Genomic DNA, 17,635 nt, shown 5'->3' with positions numbered 1-17,635 from the left:
AAGTGTGCCCTCTCTCGAAATGTATGTTTCACAAGTAGTGTGCATGCAAGTGTGCCCTCTTCACAAGTAGTGTGCATGCAAGTGTGCCCTCTTCACAAGTAGTGTGCATGCAAGTGTGCCCTCTCTCGAGATGTATGTCTACACTACAGTAACGTTGCAGTCGAAAGTTAGGCTACACATTGAAACCTGCGTTTGAAATGGAAAAATAGCGAACAATGACGATGAGATAGGCTTACTGAGAGTTTCAGCCAGTTAACAGTCACACCATTCACACGCTGATTCGGGTAAGGCTACTCCCACCTAGAACATGGCTGGATGATGATGAATCTGCTCCCTTTCATCATGTAAATTTAAGACAATAAGGACTGCCTGGAAAGCAAAGACATGCCCAGATAATGTGATTTAATTGATTTTGTAGCCTAAGGATGAGGCACAAATCAAATTCATTGTAACTCATTTTATTGATCAGCATCATAATCCGATCAATAAAGCTACACGTCCGAAGTCGTTCATTCTTGTTCATTCAATTAAAAAATAAAACTTGCCCCATGACCTTCTTGTTCATATTGGCTCTTCTGACTGAGCAGGTAAAAATCAACAAGGTGTGTTTTGTTTATGGTTGTTGCCAGGATATCATGTCATAGTCCTAGGTAGGCTCCGTTATTCAGTCGGGAGTAACCTAGTTTCCTAGTAGCCACCTGGACATGACTTCCCAGGATTTAATAACTATTAATGTCGGGGGTCAAAGATTCAGCACCACTGGGTCGACTCTCAGAAGACACCCAGACTCGAGGCTAGCACGGATCCTGGACGGCAAAGACCCGGACCACAAGGTAGTGAGCGGGCAGATATTCATAGATAGGGACTGGACTTTGTTTAAATTCATTCTGGATTACTTGAGAGCTGGCCAGATAAGTCTGCCAGCGGAGTTCAGTGACCACGACAGACTGGCCGGAGAGGCAGAGTTCTACGGCCTCCACGTTTTGACGCACTGTCTCTCCAGAAGTCCTCGTTCCAGAGCCGAGATCCTGGAGGTGAAGTTCTCCGTCCAGGAGTCTCACGGAACCTTCCGGGTGTTCTGCTCCAGCAGTAAAACTCTGGAGGCTTTGGCCAAGAGAATTTCGGTTTTCGTTGAACACCCAAATCCGAGAGGGGCTTCCCAGCAGCCTTGCGGCCCTGCCACGCCGCTGGCCGTTCAAAGACCCTCTCATCACGACCTGCTCTTCCACTGCGGGACGGACCACTTCGCCAGGGACGACTTCTCAGCCAGGTGAGGTCTGAGTCTCAGCTTAAAACGCACTTGTTCTCACTGGCTTTTGAGGCCTGATAGCCTACATCCCCTGTCCTGTTTTGTGTCCTGTCCTTTTATTGTTCTGTGATTATGTGCACTTTATTCTGTTGTTTGTTTTAGTTTATTTTATATATTGTACAGCCCTTTGGTGCAACTTCGGTTGATTTTAAACGTGCTTTATAAATAAAGTTGACCTTGACCTTGACCTTGAGTGATCGGGGACAGGGTCTGAGGTCGGAGGGGACAGGGTCTGAGGGGACAGGGTCTGAGGTCGGAGTGATCGGGGACAGGGTCTGAGGTCGGAGAGGTCGGGGACAGGGTCTGAGGTCGGAGAGGTCGGGGACAGGGTCTGAGGGGACAGGGTCTGAGGTCGGAGAGGTCGGGGACAGGGTCTGAGGGGACAGGGTATGAGGTCGGAGAGGTCGGGGACAGGGTCTGAGGTCGGGGACAGGGTCTGAGGGGACAGGGTCTGAGGGGACAGGGTCTGAGGTCGGAGAGGTCGGGGACAGGGTCTGAGGTGGGAGAGGTCGGGGACAGGGTCTGAGGTCGGAGAGGTCGGGGACAGGGTATGGTCTGGAGTCAAGCGCCACGAAACATGGGCTTATGGGAGGAGCCAGCGCCTCGCCTTTCAATCAATCAATCAATCAATCAAAGCTTTATTTGTATAGCGCATTTCATACCCAGAGGCAACACAATGCGCTTTACAGAGAACAAGGGAGGTTCATATCCAGCTGCATTAGAACAGTCAATCATGAAGACCAGTCAGGCTCTACGGGCACAGCCCCACCGTCCCGTCCCATCTATTTACAAAGAATGCCAGTTGAACAGTATGCTAATAAGAAATCCGTATGACAATTCAATATGCACAACGCATCAAACTTCATCTAGACACCACGAGCATGTCAATGTGACTTTATGACCGAGCACTAGGCCATACCCAACATCACAACATCCAACTGCAACTGCGCACGTAGCAGAGCAGAGAGTGTAGGTTATCACACACACACACACACACACACACACACACACACACACACACACACACACACACACACACACACACAGGCAGTCCTGCAGACTTCCAAATAGGCTATGCCATGTCGGTAGCACAACAGTAACTAAATTAAGCATAGCTTCGATAGCCTCTGGAGCACTTTTTTTATTCTTTTTTTTTTTATTCAAAGATACAGAAATATACAAAGCGAATAATGTATACAAAATATAATAACAATATATAGCCTCTGGAGCACTTCTGCACTCAATTGCACCTGCTGCGGTGTCATTTCGAGTGGTAGCTTCTTCATTAGCATTGCCTTTTTTTTTCTTTTTTTTTATGAAGAAGTGGTCAATTGTTTTTATAGCTCTTTTCGCCATTGTGAGCAGGTTGGCTAGTTGTAGCTTGTAGCTATTTTTTTGCGGTAACAGATCAAACCAGAAATAGTTGAGGTCGACGGACGAGTTGTGCCATTGGTGGATAATGAACATATTCATAAAAAAAAAACATATTTTTAAAGGTAGCCTAGTTTAAAGGAATAGTAGGCCTAAAGGGAAAATGCATGTTTAGCCCTGTTTTAGAGTTACTTGTGATCATATACAATGATTCAGATCAAAACGCTGACAAAGATAGCATTTTCGAGAAAGTTGATAATTGCTCTACCACCGTTTTGGTCATACACTTGATGTGGATGGGCACCTTGAAAAATCATTCTCACCCCCCCCCCCCCCCCCCCCCAGAGGTGGTTTGGGATCTCCTTAAGAGAAAGACTTCCATCTTCCATCAGAGCTGGGATTCGAACCACTGACCCTTCGATCATTGAACGACCCGCTCGACAAAATGACTTGTTTAAATACAGTTTCTACCACCCAGTAGAGACCAGAACGCCACAAGAGTAGCAGCTCATCACAAAAAGCGATTGTATATTGTAGGTTTTAGGTTATAAGATGAACGCATCGAAATGCGAACCTCACTAATACATCCATGGAAACTCGGCGACCCATCGGCGAATGGAGCCTATAGCCCACGCTATAACAGCCACGACAATAAACCAGAGCACTTAAAATACATAATAGGCCAACTCTATTATCACCCCCCCCCCCCATTATCGTGTTTAGCCCACATCTTTAGGTCACTGATGGTCGCCATGTAGGCTACCTGCTGGTTGTATGTAGGCTAGCCTTCAGTAGGCTATGCCATCTGTATTAATATCTAGCTATAAGATAGCGTGTGTCATGATGCGTGTGAGTCGCTCTGAATAAAAGCCTCTGCTAAATGATTATGATAATGTGAGTTCACAGGTATAATTATGTGTTTGGTATATCTTATGCTGTACTGTGGATACCTTGTTTGTATTTTTAGGGGCCAGGTAGCGTAGCCTATTGTATTTGCCTATATTATTATTATTCTCCATCTTCCACTGAAGTCTAACTTCCCGTGGACAAAAAATCACCAAATTCTGCACATAGCTCCAGTACTATACCCAAAGTCCTCAACCTGCATTGTAGGTCAATAAACCTGAAGGTGGCGCTACAGCAACAGTCTAAAGTTTAAAACTTTAAAAAATCATAATAAATCAGCCATAGGTGCTATCACTGTAAAACCACCACGTGAATGTAGGCCCAAGTGAGACAAAACTTTCATACGCTTTGACCTTGCAGGAATTTTGAAGTCCATCACTCTGATTTCTTCCTAAACTGTAAAACCTATCAAACCTATCTCCTCCCACATTTTTTGTTCAATTGACACCAAAATTGATCTACTGTATCGTCAGACTGTCCTTACCAAACGATCCTCACAGATTTTTGAAATATGAAAAATTGAGCCCACAGCGCATCAAAAAGTTTTACTGTTAACAGTTCTGTATACAGTTCCTATTAATTCTCGCCAAATCAATGTCTGATCATCCTCATAAAAAGTGACAACATTGGCAACATATCCAAGATGTAGTGTGATTTTTTTCAGAATTTTATCTCAAAAATTTAATTTAAAAAAATATGTTTAATTCTGTCCTCTGAAACCAACACTTCATACAGAGAAAACTACGTTACCCACAATCCAACGCAAGCTCCACGAATCGGAGACGTCGCTGTTGGCAACCCTACCCAGCCCCCACTGAGGATTACAATGAGTAAATTCATTGATTGGCAACTGACTGAGCACACAGCTGCTGAAGTTAATGTTCAATTATGAAGAAAAGCAAACAAAACCTGTAAAAATGAATAAACATATCTCATCCCACATTTTTCAATCAATTAACACCAAACTTGCTACACTGGATCTTCAGACTGTAATTCACAAACTCATTGACCAGATTGTTTAATTATCAAAATCGAGCTTACAATTCATCAAAATGTTTTACAAATGTTTTACGATACGATACGAATGTACAAAATGAACATTGGAATGTCAACTTACTTGTTGTCTTCCTATTCTCTCGCTTATTGCTCCTAAACTTGTCGGAAATTGCCTGGCCCCGCCTCATCGCTGCGTAGCAGCTTTAATTATTGTTTGTTTTGTCATAATCGATAATTGATAATTTCCTGTTATGGCATAACGGTGAGCATGGACATGACACACACAAGGCTTCTTGTCTGGGGGAAAAAGAACGGAAAAGGACACGTCTTGACCAAATCTAGCCGCTATACCTCCAACAAAGGAAGCGTTCACTGAAAATGTAAAGAGGTCCCACTTCCAAGAGTACCTGTGGCGAAATCTCAATAACAATCTGCCCCCTGCAATGAACCCAGAGGAATTTGGATGGGAAAAGGACACCAGTAACAGGGCACTGATCCCAATCCACCTACCAGAAGATGTCAAACTTGTTCCAGACTACATCCTGAAGATGATCCGGTGTGGCTGCAAGAGTGAAACTCCTTGTAGCTCCAAGAAATGCAGCTGTAAAGTGCATGGTTTGCCATGAACAATGTTCTGTACATGTTTTCAGGGTAGGATGCTCAAGACCCTAATAGGTAATATTATTACCATAACTTGGGGCATAAATTGTGCTTCGTTGCCCACCCTTTTTTTTTGTGCCTCCGCCCACCCACCAGGTGATTTCTGGCTACGCCTCTGCAGTATTCATTTAGAACACATGACCTCCTTTATTAATAGTCATTGTAGACGATCCATTTGATGCATTTATTCCTTTAATGCATGCAATATCATAAGTCCCTATTTTTGTGTGATTTGGGCATTTTCGGGCATGAAGGGGTTAATATGTGAAAATGCTCAAGGGATATGACCGAGCACCCTCCTGTATTTTAAAGAGGTTCCCCCAAGCTACAAGAAACAACAAAGAAAAAAATTCCACCCGACAAAACAAGGTTCAACCCCACGGCTCCGGGAACAAGGTTCAACCCCACGGCTCCCGGACTAAAACAAAGTTCAACCCCACGGCTCCCGGACTATAACAAGGTTCAACCCCACGGCTCCCGGACTATAACAAGGTTCAACCCCACGGCTCCCGGACTATAACAAGGTTCAACCCCACGGCTCCCGGACTATAACAAGGTTCAACCCCATGGCTCCCGGACTAAGTTGGATTCTGCGGGGAGTGAGAATTCGTCACAACACCTGCAGGGATTCCGGGGTGCATTTCAAAACTTTATTTTAAACAGGAAATGTTTTGTGTGTGTGTGTGTGCGTTATTAAACGTGCATCATTGGAACAAGCAATCATACAGGTAGCCTACATAGATGCCTTATGTATTGGTACAATCAATTACATTGATGACCTAACCTAGGCTTTTATCGTAAAAGTTAGGTTTAATTAATACTAGATCACACAAGAGGGGATAAAGATTAAGTAGCTGTTAGGTGAGATTAATAATTTCCATAATACAGTACACACATTTACAACTCTGACCTAATTAAAGCAATATAGCATTTTCTCCAATTTTCTCGGAACTGCGCCCCCACAGGCTCTGCGAATAAGTGCACTGTCGTAAAGTTATCAGATTGTCTTTTTCTTTTTCTGGCTTCCTCCGTGATGTTTCGCTTTGGGTTTCTCCTCCGCCATGATATCATTGAGCTAAAAAACGCATGATATCCATAGACGCCGGAATAGTTAGCTACTGTGTTGTTTAAGCACAACGTTGCACATGCGCACTTCGACTGAATGCTGCGTCCCGGGGGCGCGAGTTTTAAAAGGTAATAAATGTCAATGTATTATCTTTCCGAGTAAACTGTTTGAACGATTCAGCTTACCTTGAGTAAATCTAATTGGAGAAGCACCATGTTTGTAAAGGTCCAAATCTCGCAATGTATTGCTTTAACGTTAACCCCCTAAACCTCCCTTGGCAGATTCGTGAGCATCGAGCCTGACGAGAGAAGACTGCTCAACAGCACCAACGTCCTGGGCTTACTGCTGGACACGCTGCTGAAGGACGGCTTCCGTCTGCTCAGCGCCAGAACCCTCTCACAAGAGGACAAGCTCGAGTGCTTCACGTTCGAGAGATGCAGGACGACCGAGATAGAGGCGTTTGACCAGACGCCCGGTCCAGAGGACCTGAGAGGCAAGAGTAAGACCAACAGAAAGAAGTGAAGCCGAAGTGGAGGTCTATGTGAGAGCAGTCTACACTGGCGGCTAGGGCTGCTCGATTATGGCAAAAATCATAATCACGATTATTTTGATTGATATTGAGATCACGATTATTCAACACGATTATTCATTGATTTTTTTTTTTTATCAAAAGTTTTAACATTTTCTTAACATATCAAATTATACATTGACTTTGATAACAATTAATTTATTAAATGTTGACAGTGGCTTTTCTTTGGATTAGAGTGGCTGTTCTTTGGATTAGATACATTTCTCCCATGGGAGACAAATAGTGAACCTTGACCTTGAGGTCAAGCACAGTATAGCTCTGCAGTGTAGGGTGCACTTGATTTGTGCAAAATCGTTTTATGGCGATTATTTTGTTTAAATGATCGTTGACAGCCCAAATCTTAATCTAGATTAAAATCAGATTCTCTTCTCTCCTCGACCTGTGTAGGAAAAGGCAGGTTAGATGAAACAGTTTTGATATTAGCAGTTACCTTCTACCCTATGTAGTCTTTTCTTGATCTGTGTAGGAAAAGGTTTGAATCTCTTCTAGTCTATCGGTACAGACCTAGGTTGACCAGGAGGGGGCGACAAAGCATAAGAAATGGCGGAACACTGTGAGACTACCATGCATCAATAAGATTCTCTTGTGATCCTTGATATCTGAATGTCAATTATTGGTATCATCCAAAGTGTAAATGTAAAGTCAAGCAAAGCTACCACTTGCATATTTATCAGTCACATGACATTTTATTTATTGTCCTTGGTTTGCAAACAAGCAGGCTCAAATGTATTTACACCATGTACATGAAATAAGTGACATATAAGCTCTGTAACAAGTTTGTGCTGTATAAGCAGACCCTACCATCCTTCCGTTCTGTTTCTAAGAGACATTGAATAAAGCAACAATCCCTAAAGTAGATATTTTCTTGTGAAGATGTTTGAGCTGAAGCCCTGGTCCGTCGTACAGGTGAGAAGTGACTGTAAAGGAACATAAACAAAAGGAAGTAGCCTACAGCACACTACCGTATCACACTCACACTACCGTATCACACTCACTTGCGATGCTTGCAATGTGTGTAGCCTACTTCACTTGGCTCCCAGTGTAACAGTGGTAGAATGTGAATTTATGACGTATGTCCTTTTTATTTTATTTGTATTATTTCATTACAGTAAACTGATTGGTAGCAGGACTAGTAGAAACTCAGCAGGTGTCCAATGGCAACACTTTGCTTCAACAGCACAGTCAATACTGGAGGCTTCAGCTGAGGTGTAACTCCAATATTTACGTGCTGCTACAGCAAGGCGGCCAGCCAGTCACAGAGTTTTAAACACACACACTGGTGAGTGAGCGTCTCACATCCTTAAATATAAGGATGTGATGGGGGTCAGAGAGGCTCTCTCTCTTCCCGGTCTCTCTTTCTCCAGGTGTTACTGCGGCAGCACAGGACGACCTGTATCCCGTCAAATACCCACAAGCCATTCTGTGCTGCTACCGCACCACAAGGCCACACGCGCGCGCGCACACACACACACACACACACACACACACACACAGACACACACACACACACACACACACAGACACCCACGCGCACACACACACACACACACCCACGCGCACACACACACACAGACACCCACGCGCACACACACACACACACCCACGCGCACACACACACACAGACACCCACGCGCACACACACACACCCACGCACACACACACACACACACACACACACACGCGCACACACACACACAGACACCCACGCGCCTATAGGCAGGCGAGACGGGAGTTTTCTTCTGTCTGAAAGAGAAAAAGGGAATAGCCTATAAGAGCAGTATACTTGTTAATGCGCCGTCTCATATTGCCAATAGGGTTCAGAATAATCCCTCTTACAAACGTTTCGGTGGTCCAAGTCAAGGGTTAGGGTGAGTCGAAGCAAAATATCCATTAGAACAGAATGACTACTTACTTTTACGCACGGAGACGGTCTATTCAAACTGGAACGGTGACCCCTAAACTCTCCAGCGAATGAGAGCCCCGTCAGTTAACGAGTTTCTGTTGATGTGCTTCAAGGAAGCAGTCCTTTTTTGTTGTGGTAGCCTCGTATTTATAGGCGTGCATGTGCCCGTGTATCGAGGGAGAGGCGGATAGGCTACTTGGAGAGAAAAGTCAAGCGCAGTACGAGATTCAGTGAGTAACCGAGGAACCGCCCATCAATATACAGACGAGACAGGCCGCTGAGATACCTTCCTCCAACCCAGGCGCTTCACTCGAATCGACCCAGGCGCTTCACTCGAACCAACCCAGGCGCTTCACTCGAATCAACCCAGGCGCTTCACTCGAATCGACCCAGGCGCTTCACTCGAATCGACCCAGGCGCTTCACTCGAATCGACCCAGGCGCTTCACTCGAATCAACCCAGGCGCTTCACTCGAATCGACCCAGGCGCTTCACTCGAATCAACCCAGGCGCTTCACTCGAATCGACCCAGGCGCTTCACTCGAATCAACCCAGGCGCTTCACTCGAATCAACCCAGGCGCTTCACTCGAATCGGAGTGCGATGTAGAAATATTACATAGGCTACGGCCTATGTTTATTATTTTATGGCCTATTATTATTAATTGTAGCATCAATATTTCCTTCAGTTTCGCTCTCCTTCGCCATAAAGGTCTGGACATGATTTGGAGGGGTTGCTCATTTACCATATCAAGAACACTTTCATCAAGTTGGGAGATTTTAGGCTCAAGTCAGCCATGGTTTTGTGTTTCAGTGGTGATGAATCAATCATTTATTAGGCTTGATTCAGCAGGCCTGGGCCTACAGATCCGGATTTTAATTAATCAAATGATTTGGATCACAATTTTAAATGTTAACGTTTTCCCCTATTTCTTGACATTTTTCCAATAAAAAATTAAAAAACATTTACAAAAAACATAACATAATAACATTTTATTAAAATAAATGCCCCAGAATTTTTGTCGGCTAAGAAATAGGCTAAAGCTTCCATAAATAAATCATTGTTTAGTTATGGACTGTGTTATTTAATTGAATAAATTACTAAACAATGTTTTGGGGTCGGATGGATGAAATCATAGATCTGTTTTGTTTGAACCTGACCATCGAAATAGCAATTTATGTTGTAGCATGCATACGTCATATGAAAAGTAGGCTATGGTCTATGACTACTATGACGGGTGACACGGGCTTATATCTACAATAGTAATAAACAGATAGATTACATTTACACAGTTGTTGATGCTAAATTCCTCATCCGTTCCATCCTGACACAACGTCGACCTACTTTGGGAAACAAATATGATCCGCTGGTAGCCTATGATTGATGCTTACAGAAGGTGGGCCATATCTAATGGCCTAATTTATTCTATAATCATATTTTCGCACAGCTTTATCACACTGTAAACGAAATAACTATGAACAATTCGCCTAGACAGGTATAGGTTTAGTCACCTTATCTGGGCACTGGACTAGAAACAGGTTCATTTGAATAGCACTAAACACATTCATAGAATGAAATGGACAAAATAAAATGACAGTACTCGAATCTGAATGATTTCTGTTCGATAGACTATCTGAAAGAGAGAGGGTTGAGATCCTCAGACAGTACAGTGAGAGGTGTCTGATATCTGTCTGTTCGCTGTCCTGGCCCTGGCTATTTTTACCCTCCTTCATGTCCCATCAAGTTAAATGTTTGTCTGCATTTCTGAGCAATCATACCGCATGTGCTCGACGCTTTCCTGCCTATTTATATGAACCGGGTTGCTACCCTCCTCCGTTACAACCATCCCCATCCCGCTGGTCAGACTCCGCTGAAACACAAGCCCTGGTCTCAGCCCTTCTCCTGCAGGGCATATGGATCAGTATAAACCATCACCAGGCCTCCATAGCGATGCAGATGACACCCAGCTCTTCATTTCTGTGACCCCGGTCACTACAGCTCAGTTGACCACTTAGGTAGATGTACTGGTTCTTGGTGATAAAGTTGAAAGGGAGAGACTATCTGGGCACTTGGACACTGACTCTGAACACCAAATGCCCAATAAGAAACCTAAGTTTGTATCATGTTTGATTCTGATCTTAATTTTGAGGCCCATATTAAGAATGTGACTAGGACATCTTTTTATGACCTGAGAAATATTGCTAAGGTAAAACCTTTCTCCCCCAGGTTGACACTGAAAGACTAATGCATGTTTTTATTAGTAGCAGACTGGATTACTGTAACGCTCTCCTATCTGGTCTACCAAAGAAAGCTATTAGTCAACTTCAAATAGTACAAAATGCTGCAGCACGTGTCCTCACTAAGACCAGAAGGAGGGCACACATCACACCGGTCTTACAATCACTACACTGGTTACTGGCCAGTTTTAGAATAATTGTAAGATTCTTTTATTAGTTTAGAAAGCTCTGCACGGTCATGCCTGAATACAGTACGTCAGGAATGCTTTTACAGTATACACCAAGTAGGTCCCTGAGATCCTCTGGCACTGAACTTAACGGTTCCTGGAGCCGGGACCGAGAGACATGGGGAGGCAGCCTTGAGTTTTGACTCCCTCAGCGTCTGGAATACCCAGCCAGAAAACCTAAGGGTGGCCAAAACCGTGGGAACATTTAAGCGAAATCTTTAGACACACCTTTTTAATCTCGCTTTCATCATGGAGTTTTACCTGATCATATTACAGAGGCTAAAGACCACATATTTGAAAACCACAACAAGCCCTCGCTTTAGGGAAGCACAACTAGCGCTTCATGAAGACAGATTGATGAAAACAACCGTTTCGCGGCAGAAAATAAATTCTTTAGAAGCTGCATTCTCAGTGCCCCGTCCGCCGCCATTACATGGATATACTGGCTCGCACTGGATTTTACATTTCTTCTACAGGCCTCAGAATTACACCAAAGTGATCTCGGTGAGTCAAACATCTTATAATATGCCGTAAATACGGTCAAGGTTGTCGAAAAAGAACATTCTCCTTTAAGTATAACATTCCATGTACATTTGTAATTGGGTACATTAACCACATATCAGTTTAAATAATTATATTAATGATGTACACATGGTGCAGTATACTATAGGCTTTTTGTGTTTCATTCGATGTATTGATTAATTAATTTATTGGCAGTTTTAAATTGTTCTTACTGTGGCTCACTGTCAGAAACACACACACACACACACGCATGCACCCCCCCCCCCACACACACACACATGCACACACACACACACACACACACACACTGCTCGCATGCACACACACACACACACACGCGCACACACACACACACACACACAGGCAGTGTTGGTGAGACCAGCAGCAGCTGCTCTCTGCTTCAAGCTGCCAGAGCGAACGGCTGCAAATGTTTGAAATTGTGAACTTCTGGAAGATTCCCCCCCGTCAGCCGCTGCAGCATCGTGACACGCAGGTCCGGGCACGCGTAGGTGACATCACAGCCCACATGTCATTAGAGCCTATGTCACAGGACACGGCTGTGGGCCGTGGTACTGTACATACTGTAGAATGGAGGTCATTGAGAACTGACAGGGCTTTGAGAGCGGAAACAGAATTTGAAGAAGATTACTAGGAGAGCTATTAGATGAAATGACAGCGAGAGAGTTTAATAAGAGAGAACAAGAGACACACAAAGAGAAAGATATGAGAAAGAGAAAGATATGAGAAAGAGAAAGATATGAGAAATAGAAAGATATGAGAAATAGAAATATATGAGAAAGAGAAAGATGAGAAAGAAATATGAGAAAGAGAAAGATATGAGAAAGAGAAAGATATGAGAAAGAGAAATATATGAGAAAGTGAAAGATATGAGAAAGAGAAAGATATGAGAAAGAGAAAGATATGAGAAAGAGAAAGATATGAGAAAGTGAAAGATATGAGAAAGATATGAGAAAGAGAAAGATATGAGAAATAGAAAGATATGAGAAAGAGAAAGATATGAGAAAGAGAAAGATATGAGAAAGAGAAAGATATGAGAAATAGAAAGATATGAGACAGAGAAAGATGAGAAAGAAAGATGAGAAAGAGAGAGATATGAGAAAGAGAAAGATATGAGAAAGAGAAAGATATGAGAAAGAGAAAGATATGAGAAAGTGAAAGATATGAGAAAGAGAAAGATATGAGAAAGTGAAAGATATGAGAAAGAGAAAGATATGAGAAAGAGAAAGATATGAGAAAGTGAAAGATATGAGAAAGAGAAAGATATGAGAAAGAGAAAGATATGAGAAAGAGAAAGATATGAGAAAGTGAAAGATATGAGAAAGAGAAAGATATGAGAAAGAGAAAGATATGAGAAAGAGAAAGATGAGAAAGAGAAAGATATGAGAAAGAGAAAGATATGAGAAAGAGAAAGATATGAGAAAGTGAAAGATATGAGAAAGAGAAAGATATGAGAAAGTGAAAGATATGAGAAAGAGAAAGATATGAGAAAGAGAAAGATATGAGAAAGAGAAAGATATGAGAAAGATATGAGAAAGAGAAAGATATGAGAAAGTGAAAGATATGAGAAAGAGAAAGATATGAGAAAGAGAAAGATATGAGAAAGTGAAAGATATGAGAAAGAGAAAGATATGAGAAAGAGAAAGATATGAGAAAGTGAAAGATATGAGAAAGAGAAAGATATGAGAAAGAGAAAGATATGAGAAAGAGAAAGATATGAGAAAGAGAAAGATATGAGAAAGAGAAAGATATGAGAAAGAGAAAGCCAGAGAGAGAGAAAGCCAGAGAGAGAGAGATAGGAGACAGAAAGAGAAAAACAGAGAAGGAGAAAGAGAGAGAAGGAGAGGGATAGGAGAGAGAGAAAGAGAGGGATAGGAGAGAGAGAAAGAGAGGGATAGGAGAGAGAGAAAGCCAGACAGAGAGAGAGAGAGATAGGAGAGAGAGAAAGCCAGCCAATCAAATCAAACTTTATTTATCTAGCACATTTCATACACAGAAGCAACACAATGCACTTTACAGAGAGCAAAGGGAGGATGGGCATAGGTCCCACCCCTACATTTTCCAGAGGGAAGCAAAAAAAACAGTTCACCCAAGGGCCGAAAAAGGCTCCTGGAAAATGTTTACGTCTATTGGTTAAGAACATTTACCAAGCAACGAACATGGACTAAATACTTCTACTAAAGAGACATGACTATCAGTGGAGTACATACATAGTTAGAGAGATGTTGCGTACATGGCCATAATAGGATATTTAAGTGTATCTTATAATAAGGCACAATAAGCACTTAGAGAGAGAGAGAGAGAGAGAGAGAGAGAGAGAGAGAGAAATCCAGAGAGAGATATGATAGAGAAAGCCAGAGAGAGAGAGAGATAGGAGAGAGAGAGATATGACAGAGAAATCCAGAGAGCGATATGATAGAGAAAGCCAGAGAGAGAGAGAGATAGGAGAGAGATAGGAGAGAGACAGAAAGCCAGAGAGAGATAGAGATAGGAGATCGAGATAGGAGAGAGAGAGAAAGCCAGAAAGAGAGATAAGAGAGAGAGAGAGAAAGCCAGAAAGAGAGATAGGAGAGAGAGAGAGAAAGCCATAAAGAGAGATAGGAGAGAGAGAAAGCCAGAAAGAGAGATAGGAGAGAGAGAGAGAAAGCCAGAAAGAGAGATAGGAGAGAGAAAGCCAGAAAGAGAGATAGTAGAGAGAGAGAGAAAGCCAGAAAGAGAGATAGGAGAGAGAGAAAGCCAGAAAGAGAGATAGTAGAGAGAGAAAGCCAGAAAGAGAGATAGGAGAGAGAGAGAGAAAGCCAGAAAGAGAGATAGGAGAGAGAGAGAGAAAGCCAGAAAGAGAGATAGGAGAGAGAGAAAGCCAGAAAGAGAGATAGGAGAGAGAGAAAGCCAGAAAGAGAGATAGGAGAGAGAGAGAGAAAGCCAGAAAGAGAGATAGGAGAGAGAGAGAAAGCCAGAAAGAGAGATAGGAGAAAGCCAGAAAGAGAGATAGGAGAGAGAGAGAGAAAGCCAGAAAGAGAGATAGTAGAGAGAGAGAGAAAGCCAGAAAGAGAGATAGGAGAGAGAGAGAGAAAGCCAGAAAGAGAGATAGTAGAGAGAGAGAGAAAGCCATAAAGAGATATAGGAGAGAGAAAGCCAGAAAGAGAGATAGTAGAGAGAGAGAGAAAGCCAGAAAGAGAGATAGTAGAGAGAGAGAGAAAGCCAGAAAGAGAGATAGTAGAGAGAGAGAGAAAGCCAGAAAGAGAGATAGGAGAGAGAAAGCCAGAAAGAGAGATAGGAGAGAGAGAGAGAAAGCCAGAAAGAGAGATAGGAGAGAGAGAGAGAAAGCCAGAAAGAGAGATAGGAGAGAGAGAGAGAAAGCCAGAAAGAGAGATAGTAGAGAGAGAGAAAGCCAGAAAGAGAGATAGGAGAGAGAGAGAAAGCCAGAAAGAGAGATAGGAGAGAGAAAGCCAGAAAGAGAGATAGTAGAGAGAGAGAAAGCCAGAAAGAGAGATAGGAGAGAGAGAGAAAGCCAGAAAGAGAGATAGGAGAGAGAGAGAAAGCCAGAAAGAGAGATAGGAGAGAGAAAGCCAGAAAGAGAGATAGGAGAGAGAGAGAAAGCCAGAAAGAGAGATAGGAGAGAGAAAGCCAGAAAGAGAGATAGGAGAGAGAGAGGAGAGAGAGAAAGCCAGAAAGAGAGATAGGAGAGAGAGAGAGAAATCCAGAAAGAGAGATAGGAGAGAGAGAGAGAAAGCCAGAAAGAGAGATAGGAGAGAGAGAAAGCCAGAAAGAGAGATAGGAGAGAGAGAGAGAAAGCCAGAAAGAGAGATAGGAGAGAGAGAGAGAGAGAAAGCCAGAAAGAGAGATAGGAGAGAGAGCCCGGTGCGAAAAATCCTCTGCCTTCTCCCCTGGCCGCATCCCAGATTGTGATGTCATAGCGGATGACCTCATGGTGCAGTGTCATCACCGCCCCCACAGGCCTAGTCTAGGTCCGCCCTCCTATAAACGGCGGTGTTACTGCAGCAGCATGTAGCACGGCCCATTAACTCTGGGGCTGATTACACCGCCCGCCCCCACGGGACGACAACCAACCACGTGAAAGCCTTTGATGTCATTTCCTTCCAACGTCCCAGAGCGACTCAACACTATGAGAGACTTGTGCCTACCCGTCTGTCTGTCTGTCTGCCTGTCTCTCTGCCTCAATGCCTGCCTCTCTCTCCCTCTCTCTCTGTCGCTCTCTCTCTCTCTCTCTGTCTCTCTCTCTCTCTCCGCCTCTCCCTCTCTCCGCCCAGCACCAGGCCCCGCCCAGCACCAGGCCCCGCCCAGCACCATGCCCCGCCCAGCACCAGGCCCCGCCCAGCACCAGGCCCCTCCCAGCACCAGGCCCCGCCCAGCACCAGGCCCCGCCCGCACCAGGCCCCGCCCCGCACCAGGCCCCTCCCCGCACCAGGCCCCGCCCCAGGCCCCGCCCCAGGCCCCGCCCAGCACCAGGCAAAGAAGTGCGGTGGACAGACTGAAGAGACACGGCCTGTACCAAGACCAGTGCTTTGTCCTGGTTCACCCAGGAGTGTTTCTCGCTCACACTGTACACACACACACACACACACACACACGCACACACACGCACACACACACGCACAGTCCAGCCATGTGGGCGCCAGGGAAATGACAGACCTTTCTCTCTCTCTACTACTCCCCATGCCCAGGGACACATTCCAAACCAGAACGACATCCACTCCACTCTGCCCTCTCCTCACTCAGTCTGTCACACCAGACCAGGGGCCAGAAAGCTGACTAGGAGGGTGTCCACGATGGTGTCTAGAGGTGTTATTGACTATAGGGTGTCTACGATGATGTGTAGAGATTTCAATCAATCAATCAATCAATCAAAGCTTTATTTGTATAGCGCATTTCATACCCAGAGGCAACACAATGCGCTTTACAGAGAACAAGGGAGGTGGGCATACGACCCATATTCCAGATTCCAATTTCGATTATATTATTAGTCTTCTCTCAACACACACACCAACACACACACACACCAACTCATACATACACACCAACACACACACACGCACACACACACACCAACTCATACATACACAGCAACACACACACACGCACACACACACACCAACTCATACATACACACCAACACACACACATACACACACACACACACACACACACACACACACACACACACACACACGTACACACACACACACCAACTCATACATACACACTGACACACACATACACACACACACACACACACACACACACACACACACACACACACACACACACACACACACACACACACACACACACACACACACAACCCACATAGACAACAAAAGGGACAGGACCCATCCATCCAAAAAGTGGTGGGAAAAAAAAGTCTGTCTGAGTGATCATGAATCAGACCCTCGATATTCATCTCTGGCTTGGCTGCTTATTGGTTAAAAAATCCAGCGAGGGTTGCAGGAGAGTGGGAGACGCCCAAACAGAGCCAGACAGAGCCAGACAGAGCCAGACAGAGCCAGACAGAGCCAGACAGAGCCAGACAGAGCCAGACAGAGCCAGAGACGGAGCCAGACAGAGCCAGACAGAGCCAGACAGAGCCAGACAGATCCAGACAGAGCCAGACAGAGCCAGACAGAGCCAGACAGAGCCAGACAGATCCAGACAGAGCCAGACAGAGCCAGACAGGGCCAGACAGAGCCAGACAGAGCCAGACAGAGCCAGACAGAGCCAGACAGAGCCAGAGACGGAGCCAGACAGAGCCAGACAGAGCCAGACAGGGCCAGACAGGGCCAGACAGAGCCAGACAGGGCCAGACAGAGCCAGA

The 17,635-nt window shown here is 44.4% G+C and overlaps 1 protein-coding gene across 1 annotated transcript; it reads left to right on the top strand.

Annotated features, from left to right (window-relative positions):
- Positions 1-704: 704 nt before the first annotated feature.
- Positions 705-6,830, top strand: LOC311327466 (putative potassium channel regulatory protein; the record flags this gene model as incomplete). The annotated part of the gene is made up of 2 exons (XM_084460513.1): positions 705-1,270; positions 6,590-6,830. The coding sequence occupies 2 exons, from the start codon at positions 705-707 to the stop codon at positions 6,828-6,830; spliced, it is 807 nt and encodes a 268-aa protein (XP_084316639.1).
- Positions 6,831-17,635: the final 10,805 nt, after the last annotated feature.

This window comes from Borostomias antarcticus (assembly GCF_949987555.1).
Source record: "Borostomias antarcticus genome assembly, chromosome: 32".
Taxonomy (NCBI): Eukaryota; Metazoa; Chordata; class Actinopteri; order Stomiiformes; family Stomiidae; genus Borostomias; species Borostomias antarcticus.
This window is presented reverse-complemented; position numbering and strand designations above follow the sequence as displayed.